This window comes from Nicotiana tomentosiformis, chromosome 7 (assembly GCF_000390325.3).
Source record: "Nicotiana tomentosiformis chromosome 7, ASM39032v3, whole genome shotgun sequence".
Taxonomy (NCBI): domain Eukaryota; kingdom Viridiplantae; phylum Streptophyta; class Magnoliopsida; order Solanales; family Solanaceae; genus Nicotiana; species Nicotiana tomentosiformis.
Genome location: NC_090818.1, coordinates 29,998,380 through 30,018,219, shown reverse-complemented (window position 1 = coordinate 30,018,219; position 19,840 = coordinate 29,998,380). Strand labels below are relative to the sequence as shown.

The 19,840-nt window shown below is 36.5% G+C and overlaps 1 protein-coding gene, 1 long non-coding RNA gene and 1 pseudogene across 2 annotated transcripts in view; 2 read left to right on the top strand and 1 right to left on the bottom strand.

Moving 5' to 3' along the window:
• The first annotated feature begins 299 nt into the window (after window positions 1–299).
• Window positions 300–3,428, top strand: LOC104100429 (G-type lectin S-receptor-like serine/threonine-protein kinase SD2-5). The gene has a single exon (XM_009607659.4). The coding sequence runs from the start codon at window positions 696–698 to the stop codon at window positions 3,204–3,206; it is 2,511 nt and encodes an 836-aa protein (XP_009605954.1). The 5' UTR covers window positions 300–695; the 3' UTR covers window positions 3,207–3,428.
• Window positions 3,429–5,425: 1,997 nt separating this feature from the next.
• Window positions 5,426–8,069, top strand: LOC104100463 (G-type lectin S-receptor-like serine/threonine-protein kinase SD2-5; annotated as a pseudogene).
• Window positions 8,070–10,592: 2,523 nt separating this feature from the next.
• LOC138896454 (uncharacterized) overlaps window positions 10,593–19,840 on the bottom strand; it is a 44,085-nt gene continuing 34,837 nt past the window's right edge. Inside the window, exon 2 of the long non-coding RNA XR_011409611.1 lies at window positions 10,593–19,547. This is a non-coding gene — a long non-coding RNA (uncharacterized lncRNA). The remainder of the gene's footprint in view (window positions 19,548–19,840) is intronic.

The following is a 19,840-nucleotide window of genomic DNA, read 5'->3' as shown; positions in this document are numbered from 1 at the left end:
CTTTCCTCAACTGTACACAATGAGAAGCTCTATATCAAAGAAAATCACAACAGAGATGGAGCTAGGATTTCAGCTTTATGGATTTTGGATTTTAGAACGATGATTCAAACGTTAATGACTGGGTTTTATATTTACTATTTGTACATATTTAATGAATTTCGTAAAAGCTACTGTTTGAGCAAATATGTGTACATTTGCTCAAAATATATTATTTGAGCAAAAGCTACTGGGTTCGACCGGACCCGTAGCTCGGCTTCTGCCTCCTCCCTGATCATAACAACCGTCATTAATGAAACAAGTGATATCAATTTATTTGTGGCTGCAAATTGAGAAATCAAATCTAATGGAATTATGAGGATTTACAACTTCAATGGTTTGTCAACGCTCTTCTTTCGCTTTCAATTTTTTTGTAAATAAAATGAGAAATCATTGTTATAGTCAAAGTTGGCTGCTGAAATAGTGTTGGAAGTCAACAGAACGGAAGAAATTAAATGGTGATGCGCCTTCTACTGAGCAAAGATTGAGAAAGAAACCCAAGCTAATAGAAACTAATGTATGGAGCAAATTACAATTACAGATATCACTTTGGAATTCTGTATGATTTCCTTTTTCTTTCTTGAACTGTACATAATAAGAAGATCATATCCCCCAAAAGGAACAACAACGAGGATTACTATAACGCAGAGGGAGTAGCAATGATAGCAAAACGGAGACAATATTTTGCTATCCTTCTCTTCATTTATCTCCTCTTCTGTTTGTCTCAGTTTGCTATATCCCAACATTCATGGAATACAAATTTCAGTCGTTTAAATTCTACTGCCGGACTTTCCTCTTTATGGATCAACAGGCCATCTCTTCTGATAAATTCCACCGAGGACTTCTATGGGTCGACACCCATACTTCTGCGAGGAACTGCCGGCCCACGATTCCTCTGTGGCTTCTACTGTAATTACAATGCCACAGAATGCTTTCTTGGTGTCCTCTTGTTCCACAACAGATCCGACGGGCAGAACGATATCATAAATTTTCCCCAGTTAGTTTGGTCTGCTAATAGGAACCATCCAGTGAAAGCCAATGCAACCTTGCAACTAGGCCGAGATGGCAATTTCGTCTTGGCAGACTCTGATGGCACTCTTGTTTGGTCCACTAATACTACTGGCAAATCTGTTTCAGGCTTAAACTTGACAGAAAGAGGGAATCTTATGCTATTTGATAAGAGAAAACGCGCAATTTGGCAGTCTTTTGATCATCCAACGGATTCTTTGCTTCCAGGGCAGAGTTTAGTTCGCGGGCAGAAGCTCGTAGCAAGCATTTCAGCATCCAATCGGAGTCAAGGTTTGCTTTCTCTTACTATTCTCAATGGAAGCTGGGCCACTTACACAGATACTGACCCACCTCAGTATTACTACACTTCAACTTACTCTGATAGTCCTTACTTCAGTTTTGATGGTCAAACCCTTACTGCTTTACAGTATCCTCCTACATCGACGGCTCAATGCATGAAGCTTGAGCCCGATGGACATTTAAGGGTATACCAATGGGCCGTAATTGACTGGAAAGAGGTATCTGACATTTTGATGCCAGATGCAGGAAACTGTGGGTACCCAATGGTGTGTGGAAGATATAGCATTTGTACAAATAACGGGCAATGTACTTGTCCGCCAGAGGAAAATTTCTTCAGGCCTCTTTCTGACAGGAAACCAGATCTTGGATGTTCACAGGTGACAGAGGTTAACTGCGACTCTTCGCGGTATCATAGTTTCGTAGAGCTTAAGGATACTGTATATTTTGCATTTAAGTTCAGTCATGAACTAAGTTCGAGCATATTTTGGCTTGAGGGGAAAAAGTTGGAAGAATGCAAAAGGGCATGTCTGAGTAACTGTTCTTGCAAAGCAGCTGTTTTTGAAAATGATTGGGATTCTAATCGAATAGGAAGCTGTTTGTTACTGAATGAAGTCTTCTCTCTCATAGACAATGAAGGAGGAAGAGGCAAGACAATATTTCTTAAGGTGCAGAATTCCTCAATGGCGCTGACTCAGTCTCCAATCATTCCTGGAGGAAAGAAATCAAGACCTTTTAAAGTGATAATAGGAGCTACTCTTGCAGCTTTGTTCGGGATAATTTTAAGCATCAGTACTTGCTTTGTTCTGTTCAAAAAGAGGACAGATAAGTCCCGCAAGGCTGGGTATTTGCTGGATCTAGAACCAATCTTACCTGGAATGCTAACTCGATTCTCTTACAATGACTTGAAAATAATTACAGAAGATTTCAGCAAAAAGCTTGGGGAAGGAGGATTTGGCTCTGTATATGAAGGAACACTGAGTAATGGAACCAAAATAGCTGTGAAGCATCTGGATGGTGTAGGTCAAGTAAAAGAATCATTCTTAACAGAGGTAAACATAGTTGGTGGCATTCACCATGTCAATTTGGTAAAACTCATTGGATTTTGTGCCGAGAAAAGCCACAGGCTTCTAATCTACGATTACATGGTAAATGGATCATTGGATAGGTGGATTTCCCATGAAAAACAAGAAAATGGGCTTACATGGCTTACAAGGCAAAAGATAATATCAGATATTGCCAAAGGGTTAGCTTATTTACATGAGGATTGCAGCCAGAAGATAATTCATTTGGACATCAAACCACAAAATATCCTTCTGGATCAACATCTCAATGCTAAGATATCTGATTTTGGGTTGTCAAAACTAATCGAGAAAGACAAAAGCAAAGTTGTAACTAGAATGAGAGGAACACCAGGGTATCTTGCTCCTGAATGGTTGAGCTCGATAATCACTGAGAAAGTTGATGTGTATGCGTTTGGAATTGTGCTCTTGGAAATTCTCTGTGGGCGAAAGAATTTGGATTGGTCCGAGGCTGATGAAGAAGATGTCCATTTGCTTAGAGTTTTTAGGAGAAAAGCAGAAGAAGAGCAGCTCATGGATATGGTTGACAAAAACAACGAGGATATGCAGCTCCATAAAGAAGAAGTGACAGAAATGATGAGCATTGCTGTGTGGTGTCTTCAGGGAGATTACACCAAGAGGCCTTCAATGACATTGGTGGTTAAGGCACTGGAAGGTTTGGTGTCTGTCGAATCCAACTTGGATTACAATTTCACAAACGTACCTCAGGTTGGGGCAGACAACCAACAGAGGGAAGCCACTATCAGTATGAAATTGGCTTCAGTTTTATCTGGACCAAGGTAAACAGTAAGCTTAAGATTTTGTCTTCAAAACCAATTTATGGATGTGTAATGTCAATATTATAAGATTTCCAACGTATAACTTTTTTTTGGTGTGTGAGATTAAAATTCATGAAATGTAATGTTAATAACTTCTGCATTAGATTTTTGAGCCTCATGTTTCTATCATGTAGAGGCTCCTTAAATGGTATGAGGCAGTAAATATAATACTGTGTCGTTGCAGCTACTCAACGTGTGTTTTAAGTGCTGACATTTGCATTAGGGAACTGCAACTGGTAATGTCCAGTAATCGTAATTGTGATATGCTATCGGAAAAGGTCCTCAAAGCAAGTCTAGAGTTTTCTGTATTGAACAACTGATCATGCCATGATCAAAGAACTACCGCATACCTTCCTTTTTTCTTTTCTTTTTTTTGTTATCGAGAAATCCGTCTAAGGCCAACCCTTAGTACCAATTACCGCAGCCTTCGAAAATCGGAACTCGAGATAATGGGCCCAAGTTTGCCTCTTTTTTCTGAGGGAAAAATTACTGATCATCCACATGGCCTCGTAACAGGGAAGTTTCAGTATGTTCTTGTAAATCACTAGTCTTCCTTTTTGTATATGCAGGTGTTTAGGAGTGTGTTTTCCCTTTTATATTATTTTATTATCATTTCCTTAATCCCATGCTCCATCGGATTCTGTAGTATTACTCTTATGTTTTGTGGATAAAAATAAATTAGGTAACTTAGCAACAACAATGCTTTAGTGCCAAACAAGTTGAGGTCGGCTATATGAATCCTTAGCCATCATGCTAGTCAATTCAAACTCATATCAAGCCAAAAGTGCTAAAAGTTTTTTATATTTTGTATTGATGTATAAAAAATAACAAGTTCTATTTTTTTTTAAAAATATTTTCTATTGACATATAAAGCTAAACTCCTAAAAAAGTAGGAGACGTAAAGTAAAAAAGTGCTAAGTTGACTAATATTATCAACTAATAGGTATATATATCTCTATTTCTTCCACCGTGCCCTTTTGTAAAATAAAAAAAGGTAGTTGACAACTCCATTGAATAAAATCATTTTGAATTGCCAACTTGTCCATTACTTTGAACTCCCTAGCTTGTTCCATTTTCTAAATTATAATGACAAGATATTTAAGAAATAAGTGCTATTAATTCTTCATATTGAGAAAAAAAAAGAAAAAAAATCAAATGTACATCATTTTATGTACATAATTTGAAATAAAATTCAAATACATAGTCATAAGAAATAAGCACTATTTATAATGTATTTGTGTTTTCCATATGCATGTACTTAGCGTATGAAGAGACATTCACTGATTCAATAGATTCGTTAAGAATTTATGAAATATATGTACGGTGTTTCTTGACTTGGGACATGATAGATTGTAGAATTTACTTACCAAATTGCAGTTGCCGATCACCGAGTGGTGTTTGTTATTGAAACTCTTTGACTTATAAGAAAAAAACTGCAGTTGGCGCTCACGTTGTAGATTCTGCAGATGGTCTCCTCCTTTTCTCTTCTACTTTTATTTTGTTTTATTTTATTACGTATTTTATAGTTATCAAGAAGCAACCTGAAACTTGTAAGAATAAACAACGACAACAACAACAAGTATAATTCCACTAGTGGGGGTCTGGGGAGGGTAGTGTGTACGCAGACCTTACCCCTACCATAGGGTAGAGAGACTGTTTCCGATATACCCTCGGCTCCCTCTCTCCAAGAAATCCCCCTTGCTCTTGGGGTGACTCGAACTTATAAACTCTTGATTGAAAGTGGAGGCTGCTTACTACTGGATTAACTCACTCTTGTCATAAAACTCATAAGAATAAAGAAGTGAAAGTGGTGGTCTCTAGTCTCCAGATCTTTTAAAATTTAAAATAATAGGGAAAAGGAGGACCAGTTTGTCTTCCCACTTTGCTTCAGAATAGTGGGGAAGGGGAAACAATATGATATCCATACTTCACGTGTTTAAAAATATTCTCTAAGCATGATAGGTTTCTATTTCTGACAATTACAAAATAAGTGTTAAAAGGCGATAAACACATTTGGAAAGCATTAATTTAAAGTTTTTCTGAGGCAGCTCTCTTGTATTGACCAAGAGACGCATTCAAAGAAAAAGGTACAACAGCAGGCATTAGTATAACATAGAGAGATGTAGCTAGCAAACTGGTCCAGATTTCAAACATTTTCTTAGCTTTGGCTTCGTTTAGAAAGCAATGTTTGTGAAGCAGAGATTGTATTTTCCTGTACTACTCATCATTTATCTCCACCTTTTGTCATCCCAGGTTTCGCAGCACCTAAATGCCAGTCTTTCGAATTTTGCTGCAGGACTTCCCACTTCCTGGATCAACAAGCCGTTTCCGTTTGCTCATTCCACCACAACTGTCTTGACACCCATCCTTCTGAGTGGAACTGATGGCACTAAGTGCTACGTCTTAGTGCATTGGCAGAAGCAACAACTGCTTTCTTGGTATCCTTTTTGCAATCCCTGACATCTTTGCTACTCGGAGCGAAAAGGCATATTATTTGGATTCCCAGTTAGTTTGGTCTGCTAACCGAAACCATTCTGTAGCCAATGCAACCTTGCAACTAGGCCAAGATGGTAACTTGGTCTTGTCAGACTCTGATGGTACTGTTGTTTGGTCTACAAATACAAATGGGAAATCTGTTTCAGGCTTAAACTTGACAGAAACGGGGAATCTCGTGCTCTTTGATAAAACCAATCACACAATTTGGCAATCTTTTGATCATCCTACGGATTCTATGCTCCCGGGGCAGAGTCTGGTTTCTGGGCAGAAACTCATAGCAAGCATTTCAGCAACCAATCAGAGTCAAGGTTTGCTATTATTAACTATCCTCAATGGAAGCCTTGCCACTGATGTAGATTCTGACCCACCTCAGTTTTACTACGCTTCACCTTTTCCGGATATTTCTTATTACAGTTTTGATGGTCAAACCCTTACTGCTCTGCAACACCCTCCTACATCACCAGCTCAATTCACAAAGCTTGGGCCTGATGGACATTTACGGGTTTACCAATGGGAGATAAGAGTATTTGATTGGAAAGACGTATCTGATCTTTTGACGCCATATGCAGGGAACTGTGGCTACCCAATGGTGTGTGGAAGATATAGCATTTTCACAAATAAAGGGAAACTTACTTGTCTGCCCGAAAGAAATTTCTTCAGGCCATTTTCTGAGAGGAAACAAGATCTTGGATGTTCACAGCTGGCACCCATTTACTGCAACTCTTCGCAGTATCATAGTTTCGTAGAGCTGAGGACTACCACATATTTTGCAATTGAGTTCAATGGGGAACTAACTTCTAGCATATCACGCCTTAAGGGGAAAAAGTTGGAAGATTGCAAAAGGGCCTGCCTTAGCATCTGTTCCTGCAAAGCTGTTGTTTTCGAATATGATTCTGATGGGGATCGAAGAGGGAGCTGTTTGTTACTGAATTTAGTCTTATTTCTCGTAGACAATGAGGACGGAATGGACAAGAGAGTACTTCTTAAGGTGCAATCCTCAAAGGCACAAATTCCGCAAAGGCACAGTATCAGCCTCCAATCAGAGTGATAATAGGATCTACTCTAGCAGCTTTCTTTGGGATAATTTTAAGTATCACTACATGCTTTGTCCTTTTCAAAAAGTGGACGCATGAGTCCAGCAAGACTGGGGATTTTCTGGATCTAGAATCAATCTTACCGGGAATACTAACTCGGTTCTCTTACAATGAGACAGAAGACTTCAGCACAAAGCTCGGAGAAGGAGGATTTGGCTCTGTATATGAAGGAACATTGAGTAACGGCACCAAAATAGCTGTGAAGCATCTGGATGGTGTAGGTCATGTGATAGAATCAATCTTAACAGAAGTAAAGATAGCCGGTGGCATTCACCACGTCAATTTAGTAAAACTCATTGGATTTTGTGCTGAAAAGAGCCACAGGCTTCTGATATATGAGCACATGGTAAATGGATCACTAGATAGGTGGATTTCTCATAAAAATCCAAAAAATGGGCTTACATGGCATGCAAGGCGAAGGATAATATCAGATATTGCCAAAGGTTTAGCTTATTTACATGAAGAATGCAGCCAGAAGATAATTCATTTGGACATCAAACCACAAAATATCCTTCTAGATCAAAATTTCAATGCTAAGATCTCTGATTTTGGGTTGTCGAAACTGATTGAGAAATACAAAAGTAAAATTGTAACTAGAATGAGAGGAACACCAAGGTATTTAGCCCCTGAATGGCTAAGGTCAGTAATCACTGAGAAAGTAGATGTGTATGCCTTTGGAAGTGTGCTCTTGGAAGTTCTCTGTGGGCGAAAGAATTTGGATTTGTCCCAGTCTAATGATGATGTCCATTTGCTAAGTGTTTTTGAAGGAAAATCAGAAGAAGACCTGCTCATTGACATGGTTGACAAAACCAATGAAGACATGCAACGCCATAAAGAAGCAGTGACAGAAATGATGAGCATCGCTGCATGGTGTCTACAGGGTGACTTCACCAAGAGGCCTTCAATGACATTGGTGGTTAAGGCGCTGGAAGGTTTGGTGTGTGTTGAAACCAACTTGGATTACAATTTCACAAAAGTACCCCCAGGTTAGGGCCGACAACCAACAGAGGGAAGCCACTATCAGTTCAATATTGCCTTCAATTTTATGGGGACCAAGGTGAACAATAAGGTTAAGAGGTTTTGAGTTTTGTTTTCTTTCTATCCTTTATTTTGTGAAGAATAGAAGAATGCCTGTATCTACCTTTATATTTGCATTCTTCATCATTAGATCCAGCTATCTCTTGTACATATTGTTTCCCAAAAAATTTCCCTCAGCTTTGGCTTTGTTAGCATCTAAATTTGGCTATTGGGTAAATTAGTAGATGGCATAATATAAACGAAAAAGGTCCAAATATAGCCATGTACTACGAAAAAATGTTTAAATATACCCTCATTATACTTTGAATCTAAATATACTCTTGCCGTTAAACTATTGGTTCAAATATACCCAACTTCCATTAAGTTTATCCAAGGTGGACATCTAATCTTATGTGCAGTGACATATGATGAGATAGATGCCACGTGGCATGCCACCTCAGCGCCCCTAACCCATTTTACCCTCCACTACTAAAAATTTTTTCTCTCCACCACCATTGCCACCATAACCGTAGGTAATCCTATTTATTCTATCAAAATTTTGATGAACATAGTTGTCACACCTCTTTTTGTCCCAAAAGATATATGTGTTATGGATTGTTGTGGGTTAAAGAATTTTTCCAATTAAAGTGACAAATTTGAATATGGAATATTTTATTTACAGAGTCGCCACTTGGAATTGATTTTTTTGGGTGTTCCAAGTTGCCTTTTATTTGAATCCCTAGTCAAATGAAGGTTTGACTCTATTATCATTGGTCTGCGAAAACAAAGTCCGGGTAAGGAATTCTGTTGACTGGGGAGAAGGTGTAAGACATTCCCCGAGTTCTGTGGTTCTAGCACGGTCGCTTTATTGACTACAACTTGGCTTGAATTAATTTTAGGTGAACTGTGATTTATTGGTTTCCATATTTTATTTGTCCGCTTTTATATTAAAATATGGAATTATCTTTGAAACGAATCACGTGTGTGAATCCGTTTTGTTTATTGTGTCAAAATCTTGTCACGCGTACGTGTACACAATTAATAGCATTTTATTATTAAGATTGTTTTGGCCAAAGTTAACACATACTTCGGTTTTATTTTTGAAAATTACAATTATGTCACGCGAACGTATACATAATCGCGATAAACTAATTAAAAGCGTGCCTAAAGCACTCTATCGGTGTTCATTATTCTTCCTATATTTTTGAGATTATTGTAAGATCGTGAATTATGGAATTACTTGTGGAAGAAGTGTATGATTTTAGATATTTGAATAAATAAACCATCATATACTAATACCATACAATCCAACAATTGAATCCCAAACTTATTACGGTCCAAATCTTCCCAACTTTAAGGCAAGTTTGAATACCATATTTCTAGAAAACATGATTAAGTATATAACATTTAAGGACTAATTTATATTATTATTTATAAAGTTTAAAGGCAAATAAATAAAATCACATGAAATAAGATTAAAAGAATAAAGGAAAGAATAAACATTTAATGCAAAATTTCCAATTAAATGAGTTTCCAAGAACAGGTACACTAACTCAGACGAACGTTGGACAAGCATAAGCGAAGAAGAACATCAAAGCTAGTGAACGGAGCTCCAACAGAGTCCTCAACCTCGACTATTGACTTCACTTTTTGGCGTGTAAAAAAAAAGGATGTAATGAAGTATTTTTGTTGGGTTTTTGTTGATGAATAGCTAGATTTTTCGAAAAAAGAGACGAAGAAAGAATGATACAAGTAGAAATTTCCTTAGCGTAGAAGAAAAAAAACGATTTCTCTCAATTCCCTCCTCTCTTCTTTTTTTCTCCTTCTCCCTCCCTTTTCTCCTCGCATTTCTCTTCTATTTATAGAAAACAAATTCGGAATTTTTTCAGATTTAATTTTTAATTAAAAAGAATTCTCACTTCCCATTTTTCTTCTTTTTTTCAAAGAAATAATTCCCCACTTTCCTTTACTTTTATTTTTTAATTTCTCACTTTTTAACTTTTCTTTTTTTTATTTTTCACTTATTTTACTTTTCTTTATTTTTAATTTTCACTTATCTTACTTTTCTTTTTTTTAATTTCTACTTTCTTTTACTTTTTTTTAAAAAACTTTCAGCTACCTTTACTTTTATTTTTTAATTCTAATTTCTTTTACTTTTCATTTTTTAAATTTCCACATTCTTTTACTTTTATTTTTTAAATTTTTCACTTTCTTTTACTTTATAAAAAAAATAATCTCCACCTACTTTTACTTTTCCTATTATTTTATTACCATCTGAAATTTAAAAAACAATATTTAATTTTTTCGATTTTATTTTTAATTTATTTTATTTAAAAATGAAGATAAAAAATAAAAATAATACTAATAGTAATAATTTGACCTTTCAAATTATTTTTAATTCTTACCCTATATAAAAAAAAAAATAACAAAGCTAAAAAATATATATATTAAATTTCTAAAAATAATTACATAGTAGAAAGTGGTAAATATTCAAATATAGTAAAAAATTAGGTGCTCACAGTTGCCCCTCTTTGCTTGGAAACATGAAGAGCTTTCAGGAAAAGACTAGGTGAGCCATGTGACTAATTTTTTACCAAACCGTTATTCAAAAGGAAAAGAAATAAAAGATAGGGTGCAACCGAGTCCTGATTTTGGACAACCTACATATCTCGGGTTATAGGGGAATCAGGTCACGTGTAGTTCAAGCAGAATGGTGGAATGATGAGTTGAGGAGTCGAGTAAGGTTCCGTCGAGGCTCTAGTCCGCGGTCCTGCTATTATATCAAAATAAAAATAAAACTCAACAAGCCTATCAACTATGAGTTACAAGATTCCTATCTATGAGTTTTCTGAAACTTGATCTTAAGTCTTGACTGATTCTTCATGTAGACTCTGATTTAAACCTTGATGCTCGCTAGTTGTAGGTGCTAGTTCATTGTTCTATAGCTTCTTCTAATCAAAACAGGTCTGCAATGCTCGTGGCTTCAGTCATGTCTTGAGCATTCCACATCTTTTCAATTGCTTTTGTATTTTGGATTCACCTATTTTTTATTTTCTTTTATTCTGAATTGAGACTTCTTCTGTTAGTCATCTCGAACCTTGTGCCTCGAGGTAAAACCTACTCAGACACCAAAACAAACAAACGAACACAATTTTTCTGCCCCAGTTTGCACTAGAAAAATTTCGTGAGTAATTGTAAAAAAATTATAAACTACTTATTTATTGAAAGCAATAAAGGGTCGGGAATGGTGTACCCCGAAAAATATAGAGACTAGGGAATGGAGACCCTATGTCTAAAATGAAAGAAACTAAGAAATGGAGACCCTATATTGGAAAAGCGACTAGGGATTAGTGTACCCAGATCCTGGTAAGAAAATATAACCAGGGGTTGGTACCCTGTATTACGGAAAAAGAATGTAATCAGGGGTTGGTACCCTGTATTACTGAAAAGAATGTAGTCATGGGATGGCGTCTTGTATTACTGAAAGGAAATGTAACCAGGGGATGGCACCCTCTATTACGGAAAAGAAATGTAATCAGGGGTTGGTGCCCTGTATTACTGAAATGAAAATGAATCCCCTGGGCGAAAATGTTCTACCTTGGTTAAAGTGCGAAAATCGAGCCTTGGCGAAGAGTACTTCTACCCGGAATATGAGCTGGATCCTCCTAGGCGAAAAGTTTCTACCTGGGTTAAGCTACGAAAAACAACTTGACCGAAGAGTACTTCTACCCGGAAACTATGAGCTGGACCCCCTAGGCGAAAAGGTTCTACCTGGTTAAGCTACGAAAAATAGCCTGGGCAAAAAGTACTTCTACCCGGAACTATGAGCTGGATCCCCCTAGGCGAAAAGGTTCTACCTGGGTTAAGTTACGAAAAACAAGCCTAGGCGAAGAGTACTTCTACCCGGAACTATGAGCTGGATCCCCCTAGGCGAAATGGTTCTACCTGAGTTAAGCTACTGTAAAACAACCTGGACGAAGAGTACTTCTACCCGAAACTATGAGCAGGATCCCCCTAGGTGAAAATGTTCTACCTGGGTTAAGCTACGTAAAACAACCTGGGCGAAGAGTACTTCTACCAGCAACTATGAGTTGGATCCCCTTAGGCGAAAAGGTTTTACCTGGGTTAAGCTACGTAAAACAAGACTGGGCGAAGAGAACTTCTACCCGAAAATATGAGCTGGATCCCCTTAGGCGAAAAGGTTCTACCTCGGTTAAGCTATGAAAAATAAGCCTGGGCGAAGAGTACTTGTACCCGGAACTATGAGCTCGATCCCCCTAGGCGAAAAGGTTCTACGTGGTTTAAGCTACGAAAAATAACTTGGGCGAAGAGTACTTATACCTGGAAACTATGAGCTGGATCCCCCTAGGAGAAAAGGTTCTACCTGGGTTAAGCTACAAAAACAAGCCTGAGCGAAGAGTACTTCTAACCAGAACTATGAGCTAGATCCCCCTAGGCGAAAGGTTCTACGTGGGTTAAGCTATGAAAAACAGCCTGGGCAAAGAGTACTTCTACCTGGAACTATAAGCTGGATCCCCATAGGCGAAAAGGTTCTACCTGGGTTAAGCTACGTAAAACATCTTGGGCGAAGAGTACTTCTACCCGGAATTATGAGCCGGATCACCCTAGGCGAAAAGGTTCTACCTTGGTTAAGCTACGAAAAATAGCCTGGGCGAAGAGTACTTCTACCCGGAAACTATGAGATGGATCCCCCTAGGAGAAAAGGTTCTACCTGGGTTAAGCTACGAAAACAAGCATGGGCGAAGAGTACTTCTACCCGGAACTATGAGCTGGATCCCCCTAGGAAAAAAGTTCTACCTGGGTTAAGCTACGAAATACAGCCTGGGCGAAGAGTGCTTCTACCCGGAACTCTGAGCTGGATCCCCCTAGGCGAAAGGTTCTACCTGGGTTAAGCTACTAAAAATAGCTTGGGCAAAGAGTACTTCTACTCGGAACTAGGGGCTGGACCCCCTAGGAGAAAAGGTTCTACCTGGGTTAAGCTACTGTAAAACAACCTGAGCGAAGAGTACTTCTACCCGGAACTATGAGCTGGATCCCCCTAGGCGAAAAGGTTCTACCTGGGTTAAGCTACGAAAATGAGAGATATGAACAATAGTGATGCATGCTAAAAATAAAGGAAAATGGAGATTTTGAGGAAACTTACCTTTGGCGGCATTCGTCCTTTAGGAATCGCCATTCTGCACTGCTTTGTTCCTACTGCAAACAAAGAAAAATCATGAGTGTTCAAAGTGGTGGTCAGTTTGTGGCCTTGATATCTTTGACAGCTTGGCTTTGTGCCCATTCGCTTCAGGAAGACCAACTGTATTGGTAGTTGGCTACATTGCTGGTAGACTCTATTGTTGCTTTCAAGAGACTTTTGCTCTCTGTACCAACCCTGATTGTGTTTGTGGCTCAATCAGTCTTATTCCAATTGGAGATCTTTACTTAGGTGATCTTTTCTGATATCTTGAATGGCTTCTTGCTTTTTGAGCACTTTGTTTGTCAGAGATAATCGCAACTGGGTATGTGCCTTTAACATGATGTGCACACTTCATATTCTCTGTCCAGTACTACAGGGAACCCGTAATCAATCTTGCGGTCTTTTCTTTGCTTGTTTTTGACAAGTAGGCAGACAGAAATATCTTTCGGGGGAACCTTTGTACTGCACGAATCCTTAATACCTGTCGACTGTAACAATTGTGTACATGTTACTTCTTCGATAATGTTATCTTGAATGTTCTGGCCAGAATTTGATTTGTGAAACTGAAAAGTTGGTAGCAGATTTTGAAATCCTTTCTTACTTGTTTTGACAAGGACTGATTCAAAGCAAAAGATATAATGATACGAAGAAATAATATTTACAAGAGATGCCTTCATCATGAAGGAAAGAAAGAAGAGTTATATATATATATAAAGAAGGAAAATGTTTTTTTTTAATGAGGTAACTAGCCATAATGATCATGACATGCATTTTGGACTCAACGGCCCGATCTATCAAATTGTTCTAATCATTCATTTCGTTATTCCTTCGGGCCTTGAAGTCGGGCTTGTTTGTGTTAATTCTATACATCAGTTTCACGGCTTACTTTCGACTAGTGGTTCCCTGAGAAATTTTCACCAACAAGTCTCTCTTATTTATTTATCTCTACTTTCCGTCGTCTTACAGTGCCTGTGAGGGTTTTCACTAGTAAGACTCTCTCATTTTTTTTCTCTTTTTTTCCTTTTTCTTTTCTTGATTCCTTGAGTGAGAACCATGACCATGTCCTCCATATGACAACCATTGCTCATTGTGGATTTCCCTTGGCATTCTCAAAACTGATCAGGAGGTCTTGTTTGGAAGGCTTTTGGATATGGTTAGAAAGAAATGACGGCATGAAGGCTCAAAGTAGACTCAATATGATGAGTTTTACACTTTCAACTCTTAGAATCGGCTCTTTCAAAAAACGACAAAAAAAACTAATGCCCCAATTTTAGATACTAGATTTTTTTTTTGAATTCTTATTTGGTTGGACCGAACCGTGTAAGGCTGCCTACGTATCCCCTTTTTTAAGGAATCGGGTCAAACGTAGTTCAAACATCTGGCCTAACTATATTTTTTTTTATCTTTCTTTCTTTTTTCTCTTTTTATTTTTTCAAAACAAGTTGCCCCAACTTTTATTTCCTGGGGGCATGGACCTTTGAATGTTCTTTTCTTATTCTTTTTTCAGTTGCACCGGTTTGTACTCTTGGGGTATGTACTTTTTTTTTCATTTTTGTTTTATTTCAAATTTGTTTTTTGGACTTTTAACTCGAAACTTGATTCCAAAAGAGGGTGATCAAAGAAAATAACACAATCTCAAAAAGGGTAACGAAGGGTATAACATGTTTGGATAGCAGAAAAAGGGCATCCCAGCCTCGAGAACGCCAAATACAGTAACCTTTCGCGATTACAACATTGATGAACATGTCTGTCTTCTTGGTATGTCGTGGTCGAAAGACAATTTCCATCCATTGATGTCAAACTTTACACCAATCTTCAATTGATTCTTCCTCAAACCCGATCTTCACAATGATTTGAAGGTAAAGATCGTTAACCTCCACAGATATGACTATTATAGTTCCACATGAATTTTTCTTGAGCTTAATTTCAAAGTGTTTTGATTATTTATTCATCCTCGAAAGTGTCTTGTTCTCAGTTATCCAGTTCAAGACTAAATCAGTTTTCTAAGATCTGGCCAAAAACTTTGCATGCATGTCATGTCACTAGAACTAGCGGGGATTAAGCACGGAATGACACAAAAGACAAACTGTATTTCATTGAGTAAAGGATGTAAAGATTGGACGACAAGACAAACAAATTGAAATCTGGGTTACAACCCTGAATAACCCAAATAACAGAAAAAGACGATAAAATAAGCTACCAAGATTCCTCCCTAGCTAAAGAAGAGTGACTTTTCAGTTACCAAGCGACATCTTAGCCACGGACTTGCACATCAACATTACTACGACATTCAATCATTTTTATTACTATGGATTCAACACTCGAATTTTGACGTTTGATCAAACTGCTCCCCATATTGGCTGTCGGATTTTAGGACTTACAGCATGGGAACTTTCACAGTAACTAATTTGCTAAAGGACTTGGACAAATTCTCATGTCTCCCTATCATCACAGATCATCCAAGCAGAGCATGTCCTGTTTTTCAAAACTAGTAGAATTCAGCCAATATTTGCCTCCATTTTTATCACCAACTTGTCTACTTGCCTTTTCGTGACCATAGTTGGATCAACAATAGTGGTTCTTGTTCCTTTGGTTGAGAAGATGCTTTTATTTCTGAGGGATCCTGGACTCGTCATTACAAACCAACCACCTTAAACCGGGTTTTATTTCAAAATAACAAACATATTAGTATGAACACTCTTTTTTTTCTTTTCTTTTTTTTTAAAAAACTCATTCGATCGAACCTGACGTGGGTTGCCTACGTATCATGTGGGAACATGAATCTGATCTTGCGTAGTTCAGGGAGGATCAGTAATAAAGCAAATAAATTAACCCTTTTTTTAATCATATATAAATAACCCCACGAAACATCCTAGCAAGAAAAATATTTTGGATTTTTTTTGTTGAAAGAAAATTTCTAAAGAATTTTTTTTTTATTTCGCTTTTTTCTTTTCTTTTGTTATATTTTTCAAATCTTCGAAAGAAAGAATTTTAAAAAAGAAAGAAAATATTTTGGATTTTTGTTTTTGTAATTTTAAATAAGATAGAAAATATTTTTTTGTAAATTTAAAAAGACAGAATTTTGGGAAAAAGATTTTTTAGAAGAAATAGAAGAGAACACTGGGTATAATACATGACATCAAAATTATCTAATAGTAACTAGCTAGAATAGCAAATTTGAACACCCCTAATGCATCATGATGGTCTTTTATTTTTGGGTACACGTGTCCTAGACGGACCCAACCTCTATGTTGAGTCCCCAAAGACAAATGCACGTGATGCAAACAAACGTTCCTACTAGGGATCCGGCATGAGGCTATGTTATTCTACGTTTAAAATATTGGGGGGGGGGGGGAGGGGTTAGACTCTGGCTTACCCAAGCAGACAGCTTGAGCCAAGGTGGGGGCAACGTACCAGGAGCACAAATTCGGAATTTTTTCAGATTTATTATTTTATTATTTTTTAATTAAAAAGAATTCCCACTTCCCATTTTTTTTCTTTTTTTAAAAGAAATAATTTTCCACTTTCCTTTACTTTTATTTTTTAATTCCAATTTCTTTTACTTTTCATTTTTTAAATTTTTCACTTTCTTTTACTTTTTAAATAAAATAATTTTCACCTACTTTTACTTTTTTTAAAAAATAATTTTCACCTACTTTTACTTTTTCTATTATTTTATTCTCATCCGAAAATTAAAAAAAATTTAATTTTTTCATTTTTTTAAAAATTTATTTTATTTAAAAAATAAAGATAAAAAATAAAAATAATACTAATAGTAATAATCTGACCTTTTAAATTATTTTTAATTCTTACCCTATATAAAAAAAAATAACAAAGCTAAAAAAATATATATTAAATTTCTAAAAGTAATTACATAGTAGATGGTGGTAAAAATACAAATATAATAAAAAATTAGGTGCTCACAATAGTTAGTTATATCTGTTTTGATAGAAGATAAAAGAAACCAGGTAACATCATCAAAGTGTGCGAAACGTATTTCCAAAGGGCATGGGGTTTTAATGGCAATCAATGTCAAGCCCATGCCGAGAAAAACCGGTAGAAATGGCGTGGGATAGTCACTTTTTAACATGATATTTAATTTTTATCCAGTATTTTTAATATTGAGAAAAAAAAGCACTACTCTATTAAAATTAATACGAAAAGATATTTTTACCCTTTCTTCATGAGTGCTATCCTTAACATTTACACTGCACACATGAAGTTAAGGACACCATGTCCTTAACATTTACACTGAACATATGAAGTTAAGGACATGATGTCCTAAAGTTTAACAACGGAAGGTGCAAATACAAGACACTTTTGTCCTTCATATTTACACAACATTCATGAAGTTAAGGACACCATGTCCTTAATATTTACACAACACTTCATAAAGTTAAGGACACTATGTCATTAACATTTACACTGCACACATGAAGTTAAGGACACCATGTACTTAACATTTATACTGCACATATGAAGTTAAGGGCATGAAGTCCTAAAGTTTAACAATAGAAGGTGCAAATACAAGTTAAGGACATTATGTCCTTAACATTTACACTGCGCACATGAAGTTAAGGACGCCATGTCCTTAATATTTTCACTGCACATATGAAGTTAAGGACATGATGTCCTAAAATTTAACAACAGAAAGTGCAAATACAAGATACTTTGTCCTTAATATTTACACAGCATTCATGAAGTTAAGGAAACCAAGTCCTTAATATTAGCATAGGGGTATTTTCGTCCGGGCGGGTAAAAAATTATTAAGCACTGACTAAAAAGTAAATACATTTTAAACAATGACTAAAGAGTAACGACATCTCTAATTAGTGGCTAATCGTGCACTTCCCCCGAAAAACCATACACAAAAACAAACACTACTTTTCATGTTTCATTTACTTGGCTTCATTATGGTGTTTAAGACAGAAGGTCGCTGTTTTGGAAATAGACATAAGTAAACGGGGTAAAAAAACACTACTGACCAATAATCAATGAATTATTTTATTAGGACACTTATTACTTTGTATTATTATTAAAAAGCTCGACACTTGAATAAAATTGCAGAATCGGTGCGTGAACATGATAGCACGTTTATTCAGCGTGCCATTGGAAGAGAAGGAGACAGCACTTGGAGTGGGAACAGTAAGTTCATCGGAGGCCATAATGCTAGCAGGCCTGACTTACAAGAGAAAAAGGCAAAACAAACGCAAAGCTGAGGGCAAACCTTGTGATAAGTCCAACATTGTCACTGGTGCCAATGTTTAGTGGCGCAAGTAGTGTAGTATTACCGGGTTCAACTGAATTCATAACTTTTGACGCGGAATAAAAATTTATGTATAAAAATTTATTAAAATTACAAAAATAATAGATATGAACCCATAAGTTGAAAAATATAATGAGTTCAATGCTAAAAACTTTAAAAGTTGAACCCATAAGATTTAAATCCTAGATCCGCCTCTGCGGGCAATGTTTATCTTTTGATGTTTTCTACTATGGAAAAAAATTACTTCTTTTCCATTTAATTAGGTGCTCCAAGACTTAAGTAATTTTAGTGGTGGAAAAAAAATAGAAGGGTGGAGGGTAAAATGGGTTAGGGGCGCTACATGGCATTCACCTCATCATATGTCAGTGTCACGTAAGATTCGATATCCACATTGGACAAACTTAACGGAAAAATGGTATATTTGAACCAATTGTATTACAGAAGGGGTATATTTAGACACAAAGTTTAACGAGGAGTGTATTTAAATATTTTCTCATAATACAAGAATATATTTGACCCTTTTAGGAAAACTAAAACACCTTAGAGTAGCTAACAAATTAACTTTTCCATGGCAGAGCTGGATACAGTTATCTTTTCTAATTGGCATCTTTGTGTATCAATACATCTTCATACTTTATATTTCTAAGAGGTCTACTTATTCTACTAAGGGTGTGGGAGGACAACTATGATGTCTCAAGTTCAAACTTCTGCGGAGGCAAAAAAATATAATTTCTTCTGATGTACTTAAGTCTTGGTAGACAGAGTTACTTGGTACATGTGCTGGTGGGAAGTAGCAGGTACCCAGTAAAATAGTCAAGGTACACGCAAGTTGGCCGGATACCATTCTCAAATAATAATAAACAAATAAATGAATAACAGCATAAACTGCACTAGAACATACCAGTCGAGGATTAAATATGTTTTCACATGTGCTCAGGCTAAGGAAGAACAAACTGAGACAAGATGGGGGAAAATCCAAATGAGAGCTAGGGAAAAGGAAAAAGAAAAAACAAAACGCATCAGCAGCGCAATCAGATTTAATTGATCAAAACGTACAGTAAAGGTGTCGAAGAAATTCAAAAGGGAAAAACAGCATGAAATGACACATTAATCTCAATAAGGTGATTAGCCTGTGAATTGTAATCAAAACAATAGTTCTAGAGTAGACGTGGGTTCTACTTCTACATAACGTTTCAGAAATGGGAAAAAGTGAATTATGAAAAATTAATCTACCTGTGAAGAATTCCATATATTGACCTCATATACTGGGGAATCTTCCTTTCCCTTCTCCAGTAATTGTGAGAGAACCGGTTTTCAATTTTTTATGTTGGACCGGGGCTGTGTTGGAGCAGTTCAACATAACCATTTCAATTGAAGAAAATGTATCAAAAATTTATAGTGGTTTTTTTTTTCTGATTTATTTCGTCTAAAAATAAAATTTATATTAAGCCACAAAACTAATTGACCCGTGCATAATTTTTTTATTCCGCCTGAATAATCATGTAAAAGTCCCAAAAATTCATATT